This window comes from Capra hircus, chromosome 7 (genome assembly GCF_001704415.2).
Source record: "Capra hircus breed San Clemente chromosome 7, ASM170441v1, whole genome shotgun sequence".
Classification (NCBI taxonomy): Eukaryota; Metazoa; Chordata; class Mammalia; order Artiodactyla; family Bovidae; genus Capra; species Capra hircus.
This window is the reverse complement of record NC_030814.1, coordinates 8,626,082-8,646,748: the sequence shown is the minus strand read 5'-3', so window position 1 is coordinate 8,646,748 and position 20,667 is coordinate 8,626,082. Positions and strand designations below refer to the sequence as shown.

The window sequence follows — 20,667 nt, the reverse complement described above, 5'->3', positions numbered from 1 at the left end:
AACTAAATAAATTTCCCCATGAGAAAAATACTTTGCTTTATCAATGAATTTTAACAAATAGAAGAAGAACTAAAAAATAAAAGGCTTTAGAAGAGAAAAGAAAGCCTCTCGTTGCAATTAAAATGTCATTTCCATCTGTAGTATTTGGTGATATCCATGGAGTGACTGCGAAAGGATACTCCATTTTGAAGTGGAAAAATGCCATTGACAGTATGCTGTTGATGTTGAAAACTGTGATGGGTTTTAATGAAAGCTATAAAATAAATGCACAATATGTCCACCTTTGAATCTACTGCTGGCAGGTTGACCAGTTACATTTTTCTTGCATGAAGAATGTGTTTTATGTGAATGACTAATCTGTCGTGTCTGTGGGTTTTTTTTGTTTGTTTGTTTGGTTGTTTTCTTTCTGTTTTGTTTTCTGCCTGCAGTGGCACGTCTAGTGATGAAATGTGCAACTTATACATTATGTATTACATGGAAGCCAAGCATGCAGTTTCTTTCATGACCTGTACACAGAATGTAGCTCCGGATATATTCAGAACCATACCAGCAGAGGCCAATATTCCAATTCCTGTGAAATCCGATATGGTTATGATGCATGGACATCACAAAGGTAAAACTGATGCTTAATTTAAAGCAATATATGTTTTTATATTTTTCATTTTCTTATGTGTTTTGCTTGACTATATGATTAATAGTTCAAATCATCCTCCTTCTGTCAGGCAGTTGCACGTGTTCACGTAATCTACTTCTCTCTTTTCCCCCTTTTCTCCTCTCCCTCCCCTCCTTTCCCTATCAAACAGTTGAAATGAAAACTCTCAGCTAGTGATGAAACAGATTCGTTTGGGACCAAGTCTGTAAATAAAGATCTTTCTTCATGTAGTTCGTGTTTCTAGTTTCCTCACTTCATTCTTCCCATAACCAGTAATGAATTATGTAATTTGTGAATTTATATACCATGTTCTAAAGAGTGCCACCGTTTGTAGATGGAAATGGTTATCATCTCTGATCATACCTGACATTATCTGTTGAATGAGTCTCTTCAAGCTAAGAACAATTCTTGATTTATGAGGCATTACTAGCCTTAGTCTTTTTGAGCACCTTCTCAGAATTGTTCTTTAACTTACTGTTCATCTGCAAAATGGTCATAATTGTCATTTCTTCAGTTTAAAATTGCAAAACCCATACTTTTTTATTGGATGAACTATGATGCGACTTGACTGAGTATTACAAGTTCAGTCTTAATGCCAGAAACTCATCTCTTTCTATAGGAAATTTTATAAAAGAAGTTAACGTAGCAAGCAGGTCATTTATTAAAATTCCAATATATTTAAAAAATGTACTTTTACATGTTCTGAAAATATCCTAAGTTCAATTTAGAAAATAATACAAGCAGTTTTATTAGTGCATCTTCAAAATTCTATATCATGTCTATATCACTGCAATGGTTGTTGACTCTGGTGTTAAGCCAGAGTCTGGCGCTTGGTAGTCATGATAGAGCTTTTGTGAATCAGGAGGGCATTTCTACCATATGAATTCTTAATACTGTTGTTTTTATGAAACACAGGATCCTGAAAATATTTTTATGTTGATAGTATATTTCCAAAAAACTATTTACAGTATGTGATATATACTGTAAATTTATGCTCAGCTCTTTTGATCCCTTATAGAAACAGAAAACAAAGACAAGACTTCTTTACTACAGCAGCCCAAACAAGAAGAAGAAGGAGTGTTAGAACAGGGTATGTATGCTCCCTGCTATAACTAGTCATATAAAAGTATTCACTGTCCAAATAGGCAAACAAAATTTAAAGTTATTGAGATATTTTAGGTCTTTGTTTATCAGCCTAATGCCTCCATATTACTGATTTTACATAATGTATAATTCAGGAGAAAATAATCAACTGTTACACTTTGGCTTTGACAATTCATTAATGTAATTTAGTCCCATTAAATTTTTCTGTCTTTGTTTTATCTTATTTAATATTGGCACTTTTATATAGAGTGCAGTAAGTGCAGATATAATCAGTAGAAACAATTAGTGGGCTGCTTTTGAAACCTTATGACCTTTAACATTTAAATTCTTATATGTTTTGTATGGTGTGTCCATTTGCTATATTTGAGGTTCAAGAAAAAAAGAAATTGAGTTAAACCGTATCTTGCCTCTCTTTTAAGTCGTTCTTCTCTCCCAGGTAAGGTAGGAGGGATTATCATCTTAAGCAATTGTTGTTTTGTGTTAAGTTGCCATCTGATGAGTTAAGAAGGCTACATTCTTCCTCTGTTCTATTTACTTAAAGTGGTAATATTTGATGTTGTAAGTTTGCATACTGCATGTGCTGGCACTGGAAATTTATTCTCCCAAATCTTACTTTCTTGCAGTTGTTTAGAAGATAGTACTTTGTGTTAGGCTGAAGTATGTTATCAAGTCGTTTTTGGCCTAGATGTAATATATTTTAAAACATTAGTTTAATGTTAATGCAAACACACTTCTAATGACAACATAAAGTATATAGGAAATGGGATTTTTCCACTAGCAGTTACAGAAATTAGTGACTCTTTGGATATTGAGAACCACTATAGGAATTATTCAAAATGTATTTTATTAGGTCTAGGTCAAAGATAATCCACTCCAGTGTGCTTGCCTGGGGGGATGGGGGAGCCCGGTGGGCTGCCGTCTCTGGGGTCGCATAGAGTTGGACACAACTGACAGGACTTAGCAGCAGCAGCAGCAGGTCAAAGATATGCTTATAACAAATGTACTATACGCTAATAATATTACACAAATAGCATTTGCAAAATTAAAAACTCAGGCTTTTTAAAGAAAAAATGCATTCTGAAAGGGGAGTAGGGTAAACTGTAACATAAAAATTTTGAAATTATACAGAGTATGTTCCATAACATCTCATTCTAGCAAAGTGACCTAAAAACTTAGCTCAAAGTTGTTTCTATTTTGTATTAAATAAAAAAAGGAGATGACTTTACACTAAATAATTTATGCTAAATGGTTCATACTGAACTATTGAGTATGATTTAAAATAACCAAGTTTATCAATGCTCTGTATATATTTTGTAAGGAAATCAATAATTGTAGCCTAAACATAGTAGCTTTAAGTGTTTACTCTGTCCAGAAATTTAATCAGACTTAAAATGAATTATTTTGACATTGCACACACTGTTTGAACTGTATGTCTTTGAAAGAATTGGAGTCATCTTAGAACACATTTCCGAACAACAACATATTGGTACAGTAAGGAATGAGACTCCCATTTAGTCCATTCAGCTTGTAAAATATTTCAGTTGAAACTGAGGCTGGACTGTGTTTTCTTTTTGAAGTTGAGTTGATCAAGGAAGACTCTGAAACCCCTGAAAGATTAGAAACCTAGAAGTCTTATTAGCAGAGTAACCTTAAATATTAGATTTAACCAGTTCTTTTCAAACAGTAAGATTTCAGGAGGTGCCATATATGCCTAAAAACCAAATGCTATGATATACTTTTATATATTGCTGTTTGTTTACCCTTTTGTGTTTGATAGCATATACATATAATATTAAGAAGTTTAAATATATGCTTATATATTTATATTGGGCTTTATACCCAATAGAGTCTTAATGGTTTCAGAGAAGAATTCTAAGGATACATAAATTATTTTCCTGTAGCTGCCATTTTATTCTACTTATGAATAAAAATGCTATTAAGTTATTTAACTTGGGAGGAAGAAACCATTAGGCTGACTCAGTTCATACTGCAGGAAAAAAGCTATGGTATTTATATGTTGAAATTAGTGGGTCCATCAGAATGTCACCTCCTAGATTATGTGAAGACAAATACTTCACCAAAAGCCATTTCAGTGGCCAATGTAGCCTCTCTATTCTTCTGCTGGTCTTTGGGGGATCACCAGCCTGAAGACAATTTAAAGAGAAATATAGAAATATTTCAAATGTCTATTTGTACACATCATCCATTTGATTCACTAATGAGATCAATCTATCTCCTTGCAATACACAGGGCAAATCTACTCATTACTGAGAGAGTGCCCTATTTTTCTCAGAGATGTTTGTTTGCACAAAATATCTATTTGTATTCATTCCCTGGGGTGTTAAATTGACCAAGTAGCTGATAGGAGGGCTCTAATTATTCAAATAAATTACACCATGTAGGCTGATTTTAAAAGAAAGTCCTCAGACTTAACCCTTTGCCTTATTTTGGTGTTCTGGCTGGAACAGTTTATGTTCAAATACTCCTCCTAGTTGTATTGATTCTTTCAATATTTTAAATCTCTGATGAATAAAAGTCCTGAATTATTTCAGTTGTGCTAGCCATAAACTAACAGACAGCATTGATGTTGGTCACATGGATATAAAACTCCCATTGGAAATAGAACAGTTAAGGAGCAGGAAAGAAAAGACCCAAAACATTAGAGGACATGTACCCAAAGGCAAGCTCTGAACCCATCAATGGCTAAATAGAGAAAGTCCTACCTGGATAGTGCAAACAACTTTTTTTCCTGCTTCCTGTCTTAATACGTTGGCAAAGCAGACAGAAAGATAAAGGTCATGATATATAATCTTAAATGCTATGTTGGAAAGAACAGATGACCTTTATTGAGGTAGTAAAAAAAAAGAGGAGGGGTGAGACAGAGAAATACTCATATGCCATAGGCTGAAAAAAAGAACTGTACCCATGCCAGAAATGGACAGGAAGTGGTAAGTACCCCCAGCATGGAGAGAAAACAAAAAAAATCAAAGCAAACCAATAATCTATTTAACACATGTTTATCTAATACTCTGTTTCCCCAGGAAAAATATAATATTTTGTTTTCTTTGAAATTCTAATCACTAAGAATGCTAGCTATTAATTTTTGCCAGAATATTCATCCTGGTTAGAAATTAACTAACAAGGTTGCAAGTTTGAAAGCGACATCTGAGTTGTGTGAGTCCTTGTAGAGTTGCCCAGCCTGCTGCAGGATCCTTGTCTGCCTTTGCTCTCTCTTGAACAGAATTTTGACCAAAGGCAAATGTATCTCAGACTCCATCTCAAAAGGTATAATTATGGAAACACCAGAGGAACCTCATTATATGCACATCTTTATCTATCAGGTTGTCCTGGATCATGCAACAGTGGAAAACATTTTAATGAGGCTTTAATTAAATCTGCAGGGATTTTTTAAAATAATGTTATTTGGCTCGGGGCTGGTGAACTGGGATGACCCAGAGGGTTGGTATGGGGAGGGAATTGGGAGGGGGCTTCAGGATGGGGAACACAAGTACACCCATGGCGGATTCATGTTGATGTATGGCAAAGGCAATACAATATTGTAGTAATTAGCCTCCAATTAAAATAAATAAATTTATATTTTAAAAATTAAAAAATAAATTAAATAATTTTAAAAAAAGAATGGAGAGGTAAGGGATCCTTAAGGGTACTTTCAAGTATACCTAAAATTTATATGTCAACTATAGATTTGCCACACTCGGTAAGTTTTTATTCCTGTCTATATACATTTGAATGATATTGCTACATACATGGAAAATACATTTATTGAAACTTTATGTAGATATGTTCATTCCATGTGATACTCCTTGTGTAAAGTGTGGACAAACAATGCTTTAATTTTACTGGCTCTGCAAATGTAGTAGAAGTATGATCTCAGTCAAGTTACTTTACATATCTGCGCTGCAGTTTCCTTATCTATAAAATGGCAGTAAATAACTGACTAAAACCTCAAAGTATAGTCAGTCAAATAAAATTGTGTGTGCAAAAAAAATGTAGATTAAAAAAATAAAATAAAATAAAAATCATATTCATTATAGAAGATATGGAAATTATAGAAAGGTATAAAGAAGTAAATAAAAATCATCCATAATCCCTAGAAATATGGATGTATATGTACACCCTGTATGTGAATTATGTATTATACATATGTGTATACATTATTTTTGAAATATTTAGATCATAATGTATCAGATTTTTATATCTTCTTTTTAAAATACTGTATCTTATGTATTTCTTCCAACTATAAAAATTATTGGCATGCGTGACTTTCAGTGGTTGCATAATATATGTAAATTCATGCCCATAGTGCTTTAAAAAGAGCCATTTTGTCCATAGGTAAGCTTATGTGAATGAGTGAATGCAGAAAAGCACTAAGGGATATTCAAAGCAAATGAAAATGTCACCATGCCTTGAAAATGTTGTTAGTGAAGAATTCCCTGTGTATGTAATAAGGACAATGAGCTAAACAATAAAACCCAATTAGACAGTGATTCTGGGTGGAGGAAATGAATCCTAGATTATACAGAATGAGAAAGGTGTTGAGATTTTCCAGAGCAGACACATAGAAATGTATTCCTTCCTTGTATGTTCCAGTTGGTGCTTTTAGAAAAGTGAGGCATGTTTTTCCTCTTTTTTCTTATGCATTATGATTCTTTTCATAAACGTTCTCTATACCAAAGGTACAGCCTGAACCTTCTGGCAGTATTGTTTAGGCAGGGAACGTGGGCTGAAACTAAAAAGAATGCCAGCTGTTAAGAATTCTCAATTTTGAGTGTTTCTCTCCTTTAACATTCAAAACATAGTATTGAAACTTATATTGATTGTATTGATTGTATTGGGAAGATTTTAGGCCTTAAAAAGAAACTCAAGGCAGAATTGAAAGTCAAATCTACAATAGTGGTGTGTCCTTGTTATAGTACATTATTCTCCGGACAGCATTTCTTTTTCAGCAGAAAGAGCCTTTAGTGTGTTTCATTCAGTTTGCTCCAAACCCTTCTCATTGTAGTCTTCATGCCCTCATATAATCAATCTTTCTACTCAAAGGTCAGCGTGAGCTTCTGTATTCCCAAGGCAGGAGGAATATGACAAAAATGCAATTTGTAGAGGGAGACCAGTCCATGGCCCCAGCCAGTTAAAGGTCTTCAGACACCTTCTGTGAAGCAGAATAATTTCACAGTGGTTTTATGCTAACAAAAATGAATTACCATTGGCATGTTTTATCAAACAAGCAGAATCAAGGGAACAAGGTTGCAAGTTAAAAAGACAATAGTGTGCTGTGAAGCTTATTAAAGGAACAGTTGATAAACCATTTATGAGAAGAGTGAAATACAGGCTGGGCTTAGTGGTTAAAATTTAATTCCTTTGTTGTTCAAAATAGGACCCTCCTTTCATTCCCTAATAAAGTCCCAATGATTTTAGTAGCATCTTCTTAGGTAATCCCAAGCATTCTCAAAGCAGTTTGCTGTTTTAAGGAAAAAACGAGTCTTGTTTCTCTTTCCAGTCACTAAAAATTTATTGGTTTGTTATGATATATGAGCAGCTCGCAAATTTTTATTTATTGAACTCATCTATCAAACGCAATTTTAAATACCCCCCAAGGCTCTGGGAAGCTGAGCGGATGCTCTTTTGCATTGGTTTCCTAATAACAGAATAAGCAGATGTGGATGATCGTTTGTAACCTAGTTGGCGTTTCCAACATAGATCAGTGCGTATGGCGGTCACAAAAGTCATCTCCTAACTTCTTTTTTTATATTTGTCTTATTTTCCTAAAAAAACAAAAACAAGGTAAAAAGCCCCTTTCTGCTTCTGATCGTTTCACAATCAGATGAATCCTATAGAAGGAAAATGTAATAAAGTTGACTTCACCTGTGATCCTTGAGCTAGTTGCCGTGATCTTGTGTTTTATGTCTCTGAGGCTAGGAGGACAGATATTGTGGGTTCAGTTCAGTTGCTCAGTCGTGTCCGACTCTCTGCGACCCCATGAACCACAGCACACCAGGCCTCCCTGTCTATCACCAACTCCCAGAGACCACCCAAACCCATGTCCATTGAGTCGGTGATACCATCCAACCATCTCATCCTCTTGTCATCCCCTTCTCCTCCTGCCCCCAATCCGTTCAGCATCAGGGTCTTTTCCAATGAGTCAGCTCTTCACATCAGGTGGCCAAAGTATTGGAGTTTCAGCTTCAACATCAATCCTTCCAATGAACACCCAGGACTGATTTCCTTTAGGATGGACGCGTTGGATCTCCTTGCAGTCCAAGGGACCCTCAAGAGTCTTCTCCAACAGCACAGTTCAAAAGCATCAATTCTTCGGTGCTCAGCTTTCTTTATAGTCCAACTTTCGCATCCATACATGACCACTGGAAAAACCATAGCCTTGACTCGATGGACCTTTGTTGACAAAGTAGTGTTTCTGCTTTTTACTATGCTATCTAGTTTGGTCATAACTTTCCTTCCAAGGAGTAAGTGTCTTTTAATTTCATGGCTGCAATCACTATCTGTGGGTTAGTAATAAGTAAACAGTCAGTAAGCCAAATCACCTTTAACCAGAAGGGAAAGTGTCAGCTCTGCCTGAGTCATAAACCAAGATATGAAACTCTAAAAAGAAATGCTTTCATTTATCATTCCTTGTATCCCTCTTATTACAGTTGTTGTTGCATGGTTATAATCTCATTAGCTTAGTTACTTGGCATATTTTGTTAAATTGCTAATGAATATCCTATTTATTCTCCATGTACCATAGAAATCACAGAGCAATAAGCAGTAACAAGAACTGTTTGTTTTAGGTAATGAAGTACTAGTGATTTCTGTGGAAAATGGGAGTTTATATTCTGAAAGATTACCAAGAGATTCTTGATCATTTTAAAAATAATAAAATGCCTGCCAGAATTAAGGTTCTATGTGTCTAAAAGTAGGGGCACTTATTTTTTAATCCAATCATCTTAAAATATTTTTTTTTAAGTATGGGGTAGTTTTAAAAAGGATGTTTCCCTCTCGTTTACTTTGATCTCACCGTATTTCTCAAAGTAAACCAGAGAAGTTTCCATACTGGTGGAAGGGAATAGTGAGTGGTCCCAACTAAATAGAAGAATGTCTGTTGAGCTGTGAAATAGTTAATGCAAGCAAATAGCTAACAGACTTGGAGTTTACCTGGCAGTGCTTTAGATTTCCTTGCATTGTGCTGCATAGTTTCCTGACGCATTAGCTGCTCCTTCTCTTGTGTTTCCCAAATACCAAACCCACTTAGCCAAAGGACTGAAAGACCTAGAGCGTTTCTGCGTTTCCTAAGATAAGAATCAAAGTTTGAAGTGAGGAGAAGAAGGAAATGGAACTCACTGCAGTCTAAAATCATCGAGGAAATATTTTTTATCTTTACTAATGCAGTAGCCAAGAGTGGCATTTTTAAAACATTATTCATTCCAGAATCATTTATTGAATATCTGCTGTGATGGGAACAGTACTAACCACTGGAAATATGATAATGAATAAGAAATGAGAGGGGTTTTTTTTTAAATATAAAATCATATTTGTAGCTTGCCACTTGTCCCTTCTCAGATAATTTAAATGTACAAAAAAGTTTTTTAGAATACCTTAGAGAATTTTATTATACGTGTAAGATATATTGCCAGTGGTAAGTGAAAATTATTAAAAAGAATAAAAATAGAAAACTCATACTTTCTGAAACCAAAAACCAGTCATTATTCTTTAAGCCAGCATTGTGCAAATCACTGTAGTATATGTCTGTATTGATTAATTTATTAGAGTCTTATACAGTTGTAAGAAAAAGACAAAGTAGGATAGGACAGAAAATTAACTTCTTCAATTAGAGAATAAATCTTGAGCACCTGTTCTCAGAAGACTACTACTTTAGAAAGAAACAGATTAATATGGTAGGATTGACAGGTCTGAGGTGAATTCACAGAGAAGAGTTTGGCTGCTGCAGAACAGATAGGGGAACCTGGATCCAGTACCCTTAAAAGGCAGGCCCCTCGGCCAGGCTGTCTCCTTCAAAGCCCAGTTCAGCATCCTACAGCAGTGCGCCTTAGTACCATGCCATTGGTTTCCTCATCTGAAATGAGTACTTCATAGAGGCTAAATGTATTCTGTAGTATGAAGTACCCGGTAAAGTGACCTGGTCATGCTAAGCTCTCAAAAAATATTAGCTGTTACTACTATTACTGTCTTTTGCAGTTTATAAAGTACTTCCTCATATGTTATCTCTGTCAGGAGTAAGTAGGGTAATTATACATCCCAGTTTTTCTAGGACCAGTTTATGGCTAGAATAAATATTAATAACACCCCTTTCTTTCTCAAATGTGTCCCAGTTGGAAATTAAATTATATGGTCCCCTTAGCAGCGGGACCCAGAGTAGAGTTAGGAAATACTGTCCTGGAACACATTGGTTGACAGAGCTGAGAAAAAGGATTCATACCCAGGGAGTATCGAGGGGAGGCAGGCTGCCTTCAATCATAAGTCATTTGCACAAACATAGAGCATTTTTAATACCAAGTCCAAACAGATTTTTCTGTCGAAGGCAGGCTTGAGGATTTGCCCTGAAGAATAAAGGGTAGAGTCTTTCAACATGATAGTTACAGGGTGATAAGCATCTCAGATGAGTAATTGTGGTAGGGAGGGAAAAGGTGATGTTGACATACAGCATCAGTGAATCAAATGACTTCGTGATTTCACTGGTGAGAGAAGAATGAATCTAGTTTTCTGGATTGATTGTCCTAAAACATGGTTTAATACTGAGCCACTATTTTTTTAAAATGTTAAGTATGGGAAGAAGAGGAAGAGCTCTTGTTTGGTCCTGTTGAGTTCAAAGTCACATTGAAGTGGATATTCAATCCAAGTGGAAATTTCCAGATGACAGTTTTATATACTACTAGGATCTCGGTACTAGGAAATCTTCAGAATTCAGAGTCATTTGTCAAATGTAGCAGCTTAAGCTTTATGAGTATCCGAGACTACTTAACAGAAAGAGGTCTTCAGTTCAGTTCAGTCGCTCAATCGTGTCCGACTCTTTGCGACCCCGTAGACTGCAGCATGCCAGGCCTCCCTGTCTATCACCAACTCCCGGAGTTTACTCAAACTCCTGTCCATCGAGTCGGTGATGCCATCCAATCTCATCCTCTTTCATCCCCTTCTACTCCTGCCTTCAATCTTTCCCAGCATGAGGGTCTTTTCAAATGAGTCAGCTCTTCACATCAGATGGCCTAAGTATTGGAGCCTCAGCTTCAGCATCAGTCCTTCCAGTGAACATTCAGAATTGATTTCCTTTATGATTGACTGGTTGGATCTCCTTGCAGTCCAAGGGACTCTCAAGAGTCTTCTCCAACACCACAGCTCAAAAGCATCTATTTTTCAGCACTCAGCTTTCTTTATAGTTCAACTCTCACATCCACACGTAACTATGGGAAAAGCCACAGCTTATGGAAAAAACATACAGACCTTTGTTGGCAAAGTAATGTCTCTGCTTTTAATATGCTGTCTAGTTTAGTCATAGCTTTTTTCCCAAGGAGCAAGTGTCTTTTAATTTCATGGCTGCAGTCACCATCTGCAGTGATTTTGGAGCCCCCCCAAAATAAAGTCTATCACTGTTTCCATTGTTTCCCCATCTATTTGCCATGAAGTGATGGGACCGGATGCCATGATCTTAGTTTTTCAAATGTTGAGTTTTAAGCCAGCTTTTTCACTTCCCTCTTTCACTTTCATCAAGAGAATCTGTAGTTCTTCTTCACTTTCTGCCATAAGGGTGGTGTCATCTGCATATCTGAGGTTATTGATATTTCTCCCGGCAACCTTGATTCCAGTTTGTGCTTCATCCAGCCTGGCATTTTGCATGATGTTCCCTGCATATAAGTTAAATAAGCAAGGTGACAATATACAGCCTTGACGGACTCCTTTCCCGATCTGGAACCAGTCTGTTGTTCCATGTCCAGTTCTAACTGTTGCTTCTTGACCTGCATAGAGATTTCTCAGGAGGCAGGTCAGGTGGTCTGGTATTCCCTTCTCTTGAAGAATTTTCCACAATTTGTTGTTATCCACACAGTCAGAGGCTTTGGTGTAGTCAATAAAGCAGAAGTATGTCCAGGGTAGAAAACACCAGCGTTTCCATATGTTGGGCAAAATAAGAGGAAACAAAGGTGACAGGTGAAGAGCTGAAAAGAACATACTAGAAGGAGAGTTTCTGAAGGGACTTTAAAAGTGCTACGTGCCACCAGTAGGTCAGGATGGAGAGTCTGTTGGCTTCGGCAACTAGGAGCTCTTGGGTGATTCTTGCCATACAGGAGTGAAGTAGGGAGTGGAAGCAGATACCTTCAGTTTAGGAAGAAAGAGGATGTGAGGAAGAATGAAGCAGCGCATCATCCCACACTGTCCAATATGATAGACGCTAACCACGTGTGGTGATTGAAATTTGAATATAAGTGAATTTAAAGTAAGCAAACAAAACTTAAGGCTTCCCTGGTAGCTCAGTTGGTAAAGAATGCGCCTGCAATGCAGGAGACCCCAGTTCGATTCCTGGGTTGGAAAATCCCCTGGAGAAGGGAAAGGCTACCCACTGCAGTATTCTTGGGCTTCCCTAGTGACTCATCTGGTAAAGAATCTGCCTGCAATGCCGGAGACCTGGGTTCAATCCCTGGGTTGGGAAGATCCCCTGGGGAAGGGAAGGACTACCCACTCCTGTGTTCTGGCCTGGAGAATTCCACGGACTCTATAGTCCATGGGGTTGCAAAGAGTTGGACACAACAACTTTCAATTCAGTCGTATTAGTTGCATTACAAGCACTCCATTGCCCCTTGCGTCTAGGAGCTATCCTATAGCACAGGTAAAGACTGTTTCCATTATCACAGAAAGGTCTTGCCGATGGTGCTGAACTTGTTGCAGAAAGAGGGAAAATGGAAAAACTTGAAAGACATAGTGTGTCAAAACAGGTCTCTTCTCACCTCCATGACCACGCGAGATAAACACACACAGAGTGTGTGTGTCTATAGCCTGAGTCAGATCTTTGGCAGAGAAGTTGTGTCAGAGAAGGAAAGAAAGAGCAGATAGGAAAGGCTCTCAAAGGCTCAGAGAGGGCTGGTACCCGGAACACTGGAGTGGGGATGGTTCTTTCTCCAGAAATAGACTGAGAAGCAAAAGAAAGAACAGATGCAGCCTTTTTTGGCAAAATCAGGAAGCAAATGATGAATGTAGCCTTGATGACTTGTTGAGAAAACAGAGGCTGTAAACATAACAGGGGACTCTTTTCCACACGACAGTCCCAGTACTTCAATAAGAAATGGAACTGATTCTTTAAAATTTTTGGTAAACTGTAGATTGAAGCAGATGCACGTTGCAACTGGAGTTTATATATTTGTCATTAATAATTATAATAACTACAGTTTAGTGATATCTACTTTATGATATACGCTGGACTGGGCCTTTTACAGTAACTATCTTTGTTAAATCCACAAAACCATTTTAAAGGTAGCTGTTGTTTTCTATTTGTATAGGTTAAGTAACTGGCTTAAAGGCACAGAGTAGCTATTAAGTGTCAGGGGTTGGATTCGAGCACTAGTGTGAAACGCAGACCAGACCCTGAGTAACAACAATACAGAACAAGAGCAGAGAGCTGTGGCTACACATAGCAGCAACCCCTAATCTCGCTGTCCAGGCAGGCTTCTTGCATACAAGTGATGCCTAAGGAAAGTCTGAAGGTTGAGGCCCTGGGGAGAGAAAATGTCTGGGAAGGAGAAACAGCATCTTCTCAGAGTTGACATTCAAGCAAGTAAAGTCCAATGTGGCTATAATATAAACTGAGAAAAAAAAAAAAAAAAAAGAGAATATTGAGAGATGACACTGGGGTAGAGACCATGCAACGTCCTCCATTTATAGTCTGTTCCATCCGTTGTACTCAAGGTTAGATAGATTTCATAAGTCAGGATCTTAATATGACTAAGAAAAATGGTTAGCATTTCCAGATTTCATATATTTCAGACACCAGAAGAGAAAAAGGCTGGGGGGAGGGGGGCGGGGGGAACACGTTCCTGGTCTGTGTATGAGTGTAGGAGATAGCCATCTAGTGGTCTCCTGCATGTAATCTCTAGAAGTGAGTTGCTGCTCTGAAGCAGTGTTGTCACAAGGCCAGTGCGTTTGTGTGCAGCCAAGCCTGTAGTACATTGCTAACTTTTTGTTTTCCTAACCCACTGATCATTGTAAATGACCATTCCAAAGGAACCAAGTGCTCTGCATTTGGTATTTTATCACAGCTTTTAGATTTTTGCTGACAAACCTGAATAGCCATGCCTAATTCTAAGCCTGTGTTCCTTCGTCAACGTTAGCCTAATGTCATGGATTCAGGTTTTAAAATTGTGTTCTTTATCTGTCCCTGAAATCATCTTGTTTTTAGTCGCTATGTAAAATGTTTCATTGCACAGTAGCATATTGAGCTATTTATATTTAGTGTGTGGGGCAGGAGAATTTCTCAGTGATAGATTTATTTCTCTTCTGTGAGGCAGAATGCCACTGTGGCCTACCACAATCAGGTGCATTGTGATTTGCTTTGTTCGTTTTACTGATATTGGTCCTAATATGTGGTAATTATTTTCTGATTGAAGATCTCACCTGGGAGAAGTTGCTTTCATGAGCAAGAATTGAAAGCCTACTTTGAATCATTAAACCAAGATTATTTGCAAATATGCACCAATATATTTTAATAATATATTCTTTAGTAGAATGTATCCTGGTTAAACCAGTTATTATTTTTGTTTTCTGATAATCATAAAAAAAGATTTGATAAATGTTATCTGATCATTCTATAAATGTAATTAAAGCGTAAGCAAAAGGACTCCACAATTATAAGTTTCATTAACAGTACTTAACATAGGGTGAGGAAAAGGAAAAACTGTGGGTTATCTTGGGTTTTCGGTTAGAAAAGCAGCTTTATGATTTCATTGAAAATATAAATGTTTCCTATTCACACAATTGACTGAATGGATTGAATAGGCTTGAAGCCATAATTGTAAATGATAAAGATTAAAATGCTTCATGAACCTTTCATAGTTGTATTTTGAATCTGTCGTAATATTTTATAAATTGTTTTCATGAAGCTATATTATCATATCCACATTGACCTCTTAGTACAGGAAGACATGAAATAACATTGCAGTGATGAATCATTCCAATGATACTAGTTTGTTAAAAATCTTCTCTTTTGCTAGAAACTGATTTAAAAATATTCTTTAGTCACAAAATTATTTACAGGAATTTGTTCATTTCTTATTTAAAATGGACAACTGGGGCTACTTAGAACAGCAGCAACACAGCTAACAAAATGATAATAAAACGTTGGTTTTCCAGCTGCCAAGTGGATGTTATATTTTTTGTGTTTCATAGCACCTGCTCAAAAATATACGTTTTATTTTTGTATATTATGCTTTAATAGGCTTTTAAAGACAACTTCAAAGGGTTTGCCTGTTTTCTGAGGTAACTGTGATAAGATTTTATTTTGAAAAACTGATGAATTCTGACTTTTAAATCAATCCAACAGCCTTGTGAAAACCATTATTGAAACATGCCATGTAGTCACATATGCATGATTTTATTTCTGCTATTTGCTAATAGAGGTTATTTAGTGTTATTGGCTGCTGAGATAACAGAAGCAAATGGGTGGTTTATGAAATGAAATGTGAAGCATTATTATTTTTTCATTGTTCTGAAAAATCATTTTTTTTTCTCCCCATGCTTCAACATCTGAGAGCAACCTTCTCTCTCACTTATCATCAGGAATCAAGAGATGATATTTTTAAGGCACAACATTTTGTAAATTTTGAAGTCTTATCAACTCCCCACCCCTTCTCTCTTCTCTTTTTTCCACAGGTGATTTCTATTCACTACTTTCCAAGCTGCTAGGAGAAAGGGAAGATGTTGTTCATGTGCATAAATATAATCCTACAGAAAAGACAGAATCAGAGTCTGACCTGGTAGCTGAGATTGCAAACGTAGTCCAAAAGAAGGATCTTGGTCGGTCCGATTCCAGAGAGAGTGCAGAACATGAGAGGGGCAATGCTATTCTTGTCAGAGACAGAATTCACAAATTTCACAGACTAGTATCTACCTTGAGGCCCGCAGAGAGCAGAGTTCTGTCATTACAGCAGCCCCTACCTGGTGAAGGCACCTGGGAACCAGAACACACAGGAGGTGCGTTTAGGTGCTTCTTTTAAAGAATACAATGTGAGATACTACGATCCACATTAGCAAAATCTGAAGGGAATAAAAATTAATGGGTGAGAAAACTCACCAATGAAAAGGAACTTACCATTAGAAAAACATGATTCTATTTGGATTATCAGATATCACTTTTGTTTGAGTCTTTGTTTTGGTCCAATCCTACATACATTCCATTTCAGCTCAATTGATGAGCCAGAATTACCAGGACCCAAACTCTCTGGATCATATGGGGAAGGGCGGCATATGGAATTCAGGAGAACCGATCCTTAACCACCTCAACATTGGGAATGAACCAAAATTTCAGACCTAATACATAAAGTTCCAGTGTGTGAAATGGTTATACACCACCTTCCTTTAAGGTAATTTAATTCCTCTCAGAGGAATCTTACACTTCCAACATTCTCATCCAATTGACTTGTAAAATGTAACCCTTTTTATGACTTTGATTTCTTAAGTTCCATTATCAATTATCATCTTAATTGGAAAGCTGAATGGTTATATCTGAAGGGACCTCCAGCAAGTCAGTAACTATCAGATTCATCTTCTAACCAGGATTGGCTTCTGTAATTAGAGGACAATACCTTATTCCCTTCAGGTTTCTGTGCCAGCAAGCTATGGATGCCTCATCTTTGTCTCTAATTGTGTTGTGGCTTCTGTGATATTGATCATGTTTCATGTTACTTGCTAATGTGGAAAGCCAGATCATACAGCATGTGGAGATAATCTCCAGAAAAGTAACGGGTGTGTGTGCATGGCAGCGGTCCATCCGTGGGCTGGAATGGCACAGGCTGCCAGCATGATGTTTTCAAATACAGCTTTGCAGGAAGCCATAAATTATTCAACACCCAACTGATTTTTATTTATAATTGAAAAACAAATTAGCATGCAGTGCCGTTTTCTCACACATTTCAAGCATTGTCCATTAGGACTAGCCTAATAGTCTCTATGAGGTGTTAACTGGAACCCAGATTTTTAACCTCTTCATATTTAAATAGGGTCAGCCCTGCTCTAACTCCTTCTAAATTTACCTAATAAAACTGTTTCCAAAGAGGTGGCCGCTGAACCTCCCCTTGCATCAGAATCACCTAGGATGGTTATGAAAAATCTAGACTTCTGAATCCTCCTGAAGAACAACTGAGTTGATATCTCTGAGCACAGGGTCTAGGAGTCTGCAGTTTATGATGCCCTTATCTATTTCATAGACAGACTGGATTGTCTGTCTGAACCTCTGTATTAAGTACAGCAAATTGTAACCCGAACAATGCGTAAATATAAAAGGGCTTCTTTGGTGAGAATACAATTCTGTTCAAGTTTGAAATGTTAGAGTTCCAGCATGCTTTATTCCATGACTTATCTTTTCTAAACTTTTTTACTGAGGTGACATTGGTTTATAACATTATATGTCTCATGTGTGCAGCCTTATATTTCTACCTCTGTATACCCTACAGTGTGCCCACTAACAAAAATTTAGTTTCTAGTTGTCTATGACTTGCCTTTGTTACTCTTCAGTTTGAAATAATACCATGATCATTTATAGACGTCCTAAGTGTCAGTGTGAAAATCATAATTTGACTTAAGGAATTATATTCCTAAGACCTACTAAGTTTTTCTAAGAAAGAAATACTTGAAACACTCAAAATACAGTTACTGGCCAAGTCTCCACATTCCTTTTGAGGTGGTAAAAATGGCACTCCTTTCGAGTGCCTAGAAGAAAAATATTTCTCCAAGTTTCCTTTCATTTTAAGGATGTGGGCGAATGTCACTGAAATAAAGCAATGAGTTAGAGAGACACACAATACAAATTCTAGTTATAGGAAGAAAATGTGCATGTATTTCCTTTCTGAATGATTTATTTTGGTGTTATTTCACTACTATGAGTCCAAATTTTTATAAAATTAAATGCAAAATAGCAAAGCCCACATTTAGATAAGCTATTTCTAAAAATCTTTTCAGTTTTCTTTTACTGTTTACTATAGCACAATGTAATATCTGACTTTAATTGAAGAAAACAATAAGTGGTATAATAAGTTAACAATAATTATTATTATACTTGCTGTCATTAGTGTCATGTTGGAGTAAGATTTCAAAAATTTAAACACCAAAGTAGTAGAACTGAATATTAATTATTTTAGCTTAAGCAGCATCCATGAGAGAATTTTCTTACAATATGTAGGAAAGCTGCAAAAATTGACACTCTAAGTTGATTAACAAAATGTAACTTAGCAGTGTTCTATCATAATGAGAATTTGTGGCTCTTCAACTTACTGGTCACTTACATTGATCTGCCTTGATATTTTCCTGTAATATATGATATACAGTGTGACAGTGTGCAACCTAGTAAATTGGGAAGCAGATACACTCCTTTTTTGGTTTCTACCATTAGTTTGATGTCTGTATTAAGACAGCATTCATAGAGAAGAAAGAAAATCATAGTCTCTTTTCTGGTTGCCTTCTGGAAACTAGACTCTGTGAAAACTAAATTTAAAACTACTGATAGCTATTCTCTTCCTGTTGAATTTAATTGGACTACTATTTGCTAGCATATGGAAGCCTGATTTGACATATGCTGTACACCTTTGGACATCAGAAAATACATCTGCATTTGTGTGATGCCTCCCACAAGATGAGAGAATGTGCAGTCTTTAAATATTGTTATGGTGCATTTAAATTTTACTTAATTTCTATGGACAACTTTTTCTTGACTCAGAAGCCATACTTTTAACATATTTCAGTCATGCTGGCTCTAGGTTCAAGTCTTATAGAATTCCCAGGGTTAAATAAAGCATTCACTAGGCTGAATTTTCATTTCTGGAGGAGAGGAGAATAATGAAAACAAAAATCTATGACAAAATCATTTATAGAGTAAGAAACCCATTTATAGAAGCATAGAAAGGATACATGCCGTGTATCCAAAATGCCACAGTTCAGTCAACCAGCATTCAGACCCAGGCAGATTTGCTCAGTCTTGGTTTTTAATTACTTTATTACTCTGTCTCACAATAAAATAATAGACAGATAGGCTGTTTTTTTCCAACCTTCCCATCATCTTATCTACAGTTGTAATAACTCTAGGTGTAGATTGCCTTTGGTCATACTTTCTCAATCAATATCCAAACAATTTGACTAAGGTGAAGATTCACTTGCAGTTAAATTTTTAAAAGAAAAGGAAGTCTGCTAACACTTCTGAGCCTCTGGCTATGTCTTAACTCTCTTACTCACTTCCCTCCCACTAAATAAGACATTATAATTAATCTGGTTTTCTTTCTCACTTAAGTATAAATATTTCTCTTATAGTCTTAGTTAATTATAGTTACTGTTGGCACTTCTGATGAATAACAATCCCTGACCAAAATAAGGCATCTTTTCATCACTAAAAGCAAATCTACTCGTGTAGAAAAAGCAACAATTTTATTTTGTTCTTGTTGAAATCTACTGATTTCTATAGGATCTTCTCAAGATTAAATATAAAGAGCCTTGTTACAGTAAAGTTAAGTCATAGCCTAGGTTTGACATTATATTTTTCCTCAAATTTTTTTGTCTAATTCTGTTAGTCCTATGTACACAGATAAAGGAATGCCCTTTTAAATGCTTGTTAATAATTTCATATGAAAGCAGCATTGATTGCTAACATTAATCTTTCTGGGAAAGACATAATTCATTAATCTGCTTAGTGATTTATTGATACAGTTTTAGTTTTAATGTTGAATTTTTTCTGAAAGTAACTTTTAAAAATATATGGTAGAATATGAGGCTGTCCATTTACCTTTATTTATAATGAATGCAGGGATTCTTCTGAAATAACCCTATCATTCGACATCTGAATTTAGTGCAGCTGACGCTTGGAGTTGGGAATGGCTTGCCCAAGGTCATATGTAAGAAATCTGTATTTAATTTTCAAATTAGGACTGTCAGTTTACAACAGAAGTCATATATGCTAATGAATTACTTCTTAAGTAAAGTCTAATAGGAATCTGAACTCGAATTTCTAACTTTTCCATGCTTGAAAATGTCAAGTTTAATTTAGAACCCAAATACATTTTATCAGACAGTTTTTAATAAGGATTTGAAATATTTTGGAAGGTTAGAAAATAATCACCCTTGCTATTGATGGCCAGAGTCTGGCCCAAGCCTATCGTTCTTTTATAAATACAGAAAATAACCTGGGGTTCTGTCTGAGCGTCTTATAATTCTCTTGTAAAGATGGGCAGGGCTTGTGAAAGCATTAATATTCATTCAATATGCATACACCACTAGTCCTCCATGACTGCTTTGACTCCTGATCACTTCATCTTAAAGAGAACAGCCTTTAACTGCGTAATAATGAAAAAAGATGATGACACTGGAAGCAGAAACATCGATTCACAGAGCTAGTGTTCACAGCAAAAATCGTGAACTCAGTTTTCCTTTAACTGTTTGGGAATTTGTAATTAACACAGAGACCTAGGCTTTCAGGTCCTGAAAGTTTTGAGGTCTTGGCTACGTAATCTTAATGAATGTGCAGTGATGTTTGTAATGAAATTTACAGTAATTTAATATAATTTCTGAGTGTTCTTGCCATGCACAAAACAGTTCTTCCTTTGCACTGACTCAGTACTGAAACAGCCAAGTTTCTCACGTTGCTAACCCTCATGTATTTCCTCACGTATCACCTTTACTGTTTTGAAAATTTACCAAAAGCG

At 36.3% G+C, this 20,667-nt stretch overlaps 1 protein-coding gene across 10 annotated transcripts in view; it reads left to right on the top strand.

The window, feature by feature from the left end:
• The window catches only part of PAM (peptidylglycine alpha-amidating monooxygenase), a 323,067-nt gene that overhangs the window by 252,392 nt on the left and 50,008 nt on the right, over window positions 1–20,667 (top strand). For 8 of the 10 annotated variants that reach the window (XM_018049999.1, XM_018049998.1, XM_018050004.1 and 5 more), the window contains exons 14-16: window positions 429–613; window positions 1,671–1,742; window positions 15,638–15,958. In XM_018049999.1, the coding sequence (XP_017905488.1) occupies window positions 429–613; window positions 1,671–1,742; window positions 15,638–15,958 (578 nt within the window). The remainder of the gene's footprint in view (window positions 1–428; window positions 614–1,670; window positions 1,743–15,637; window positions 15,959–20,667) is intronic. The other 2 variants (XM_018050006.1, XM_018050005.1) reach the window with 1 other exon arrangement.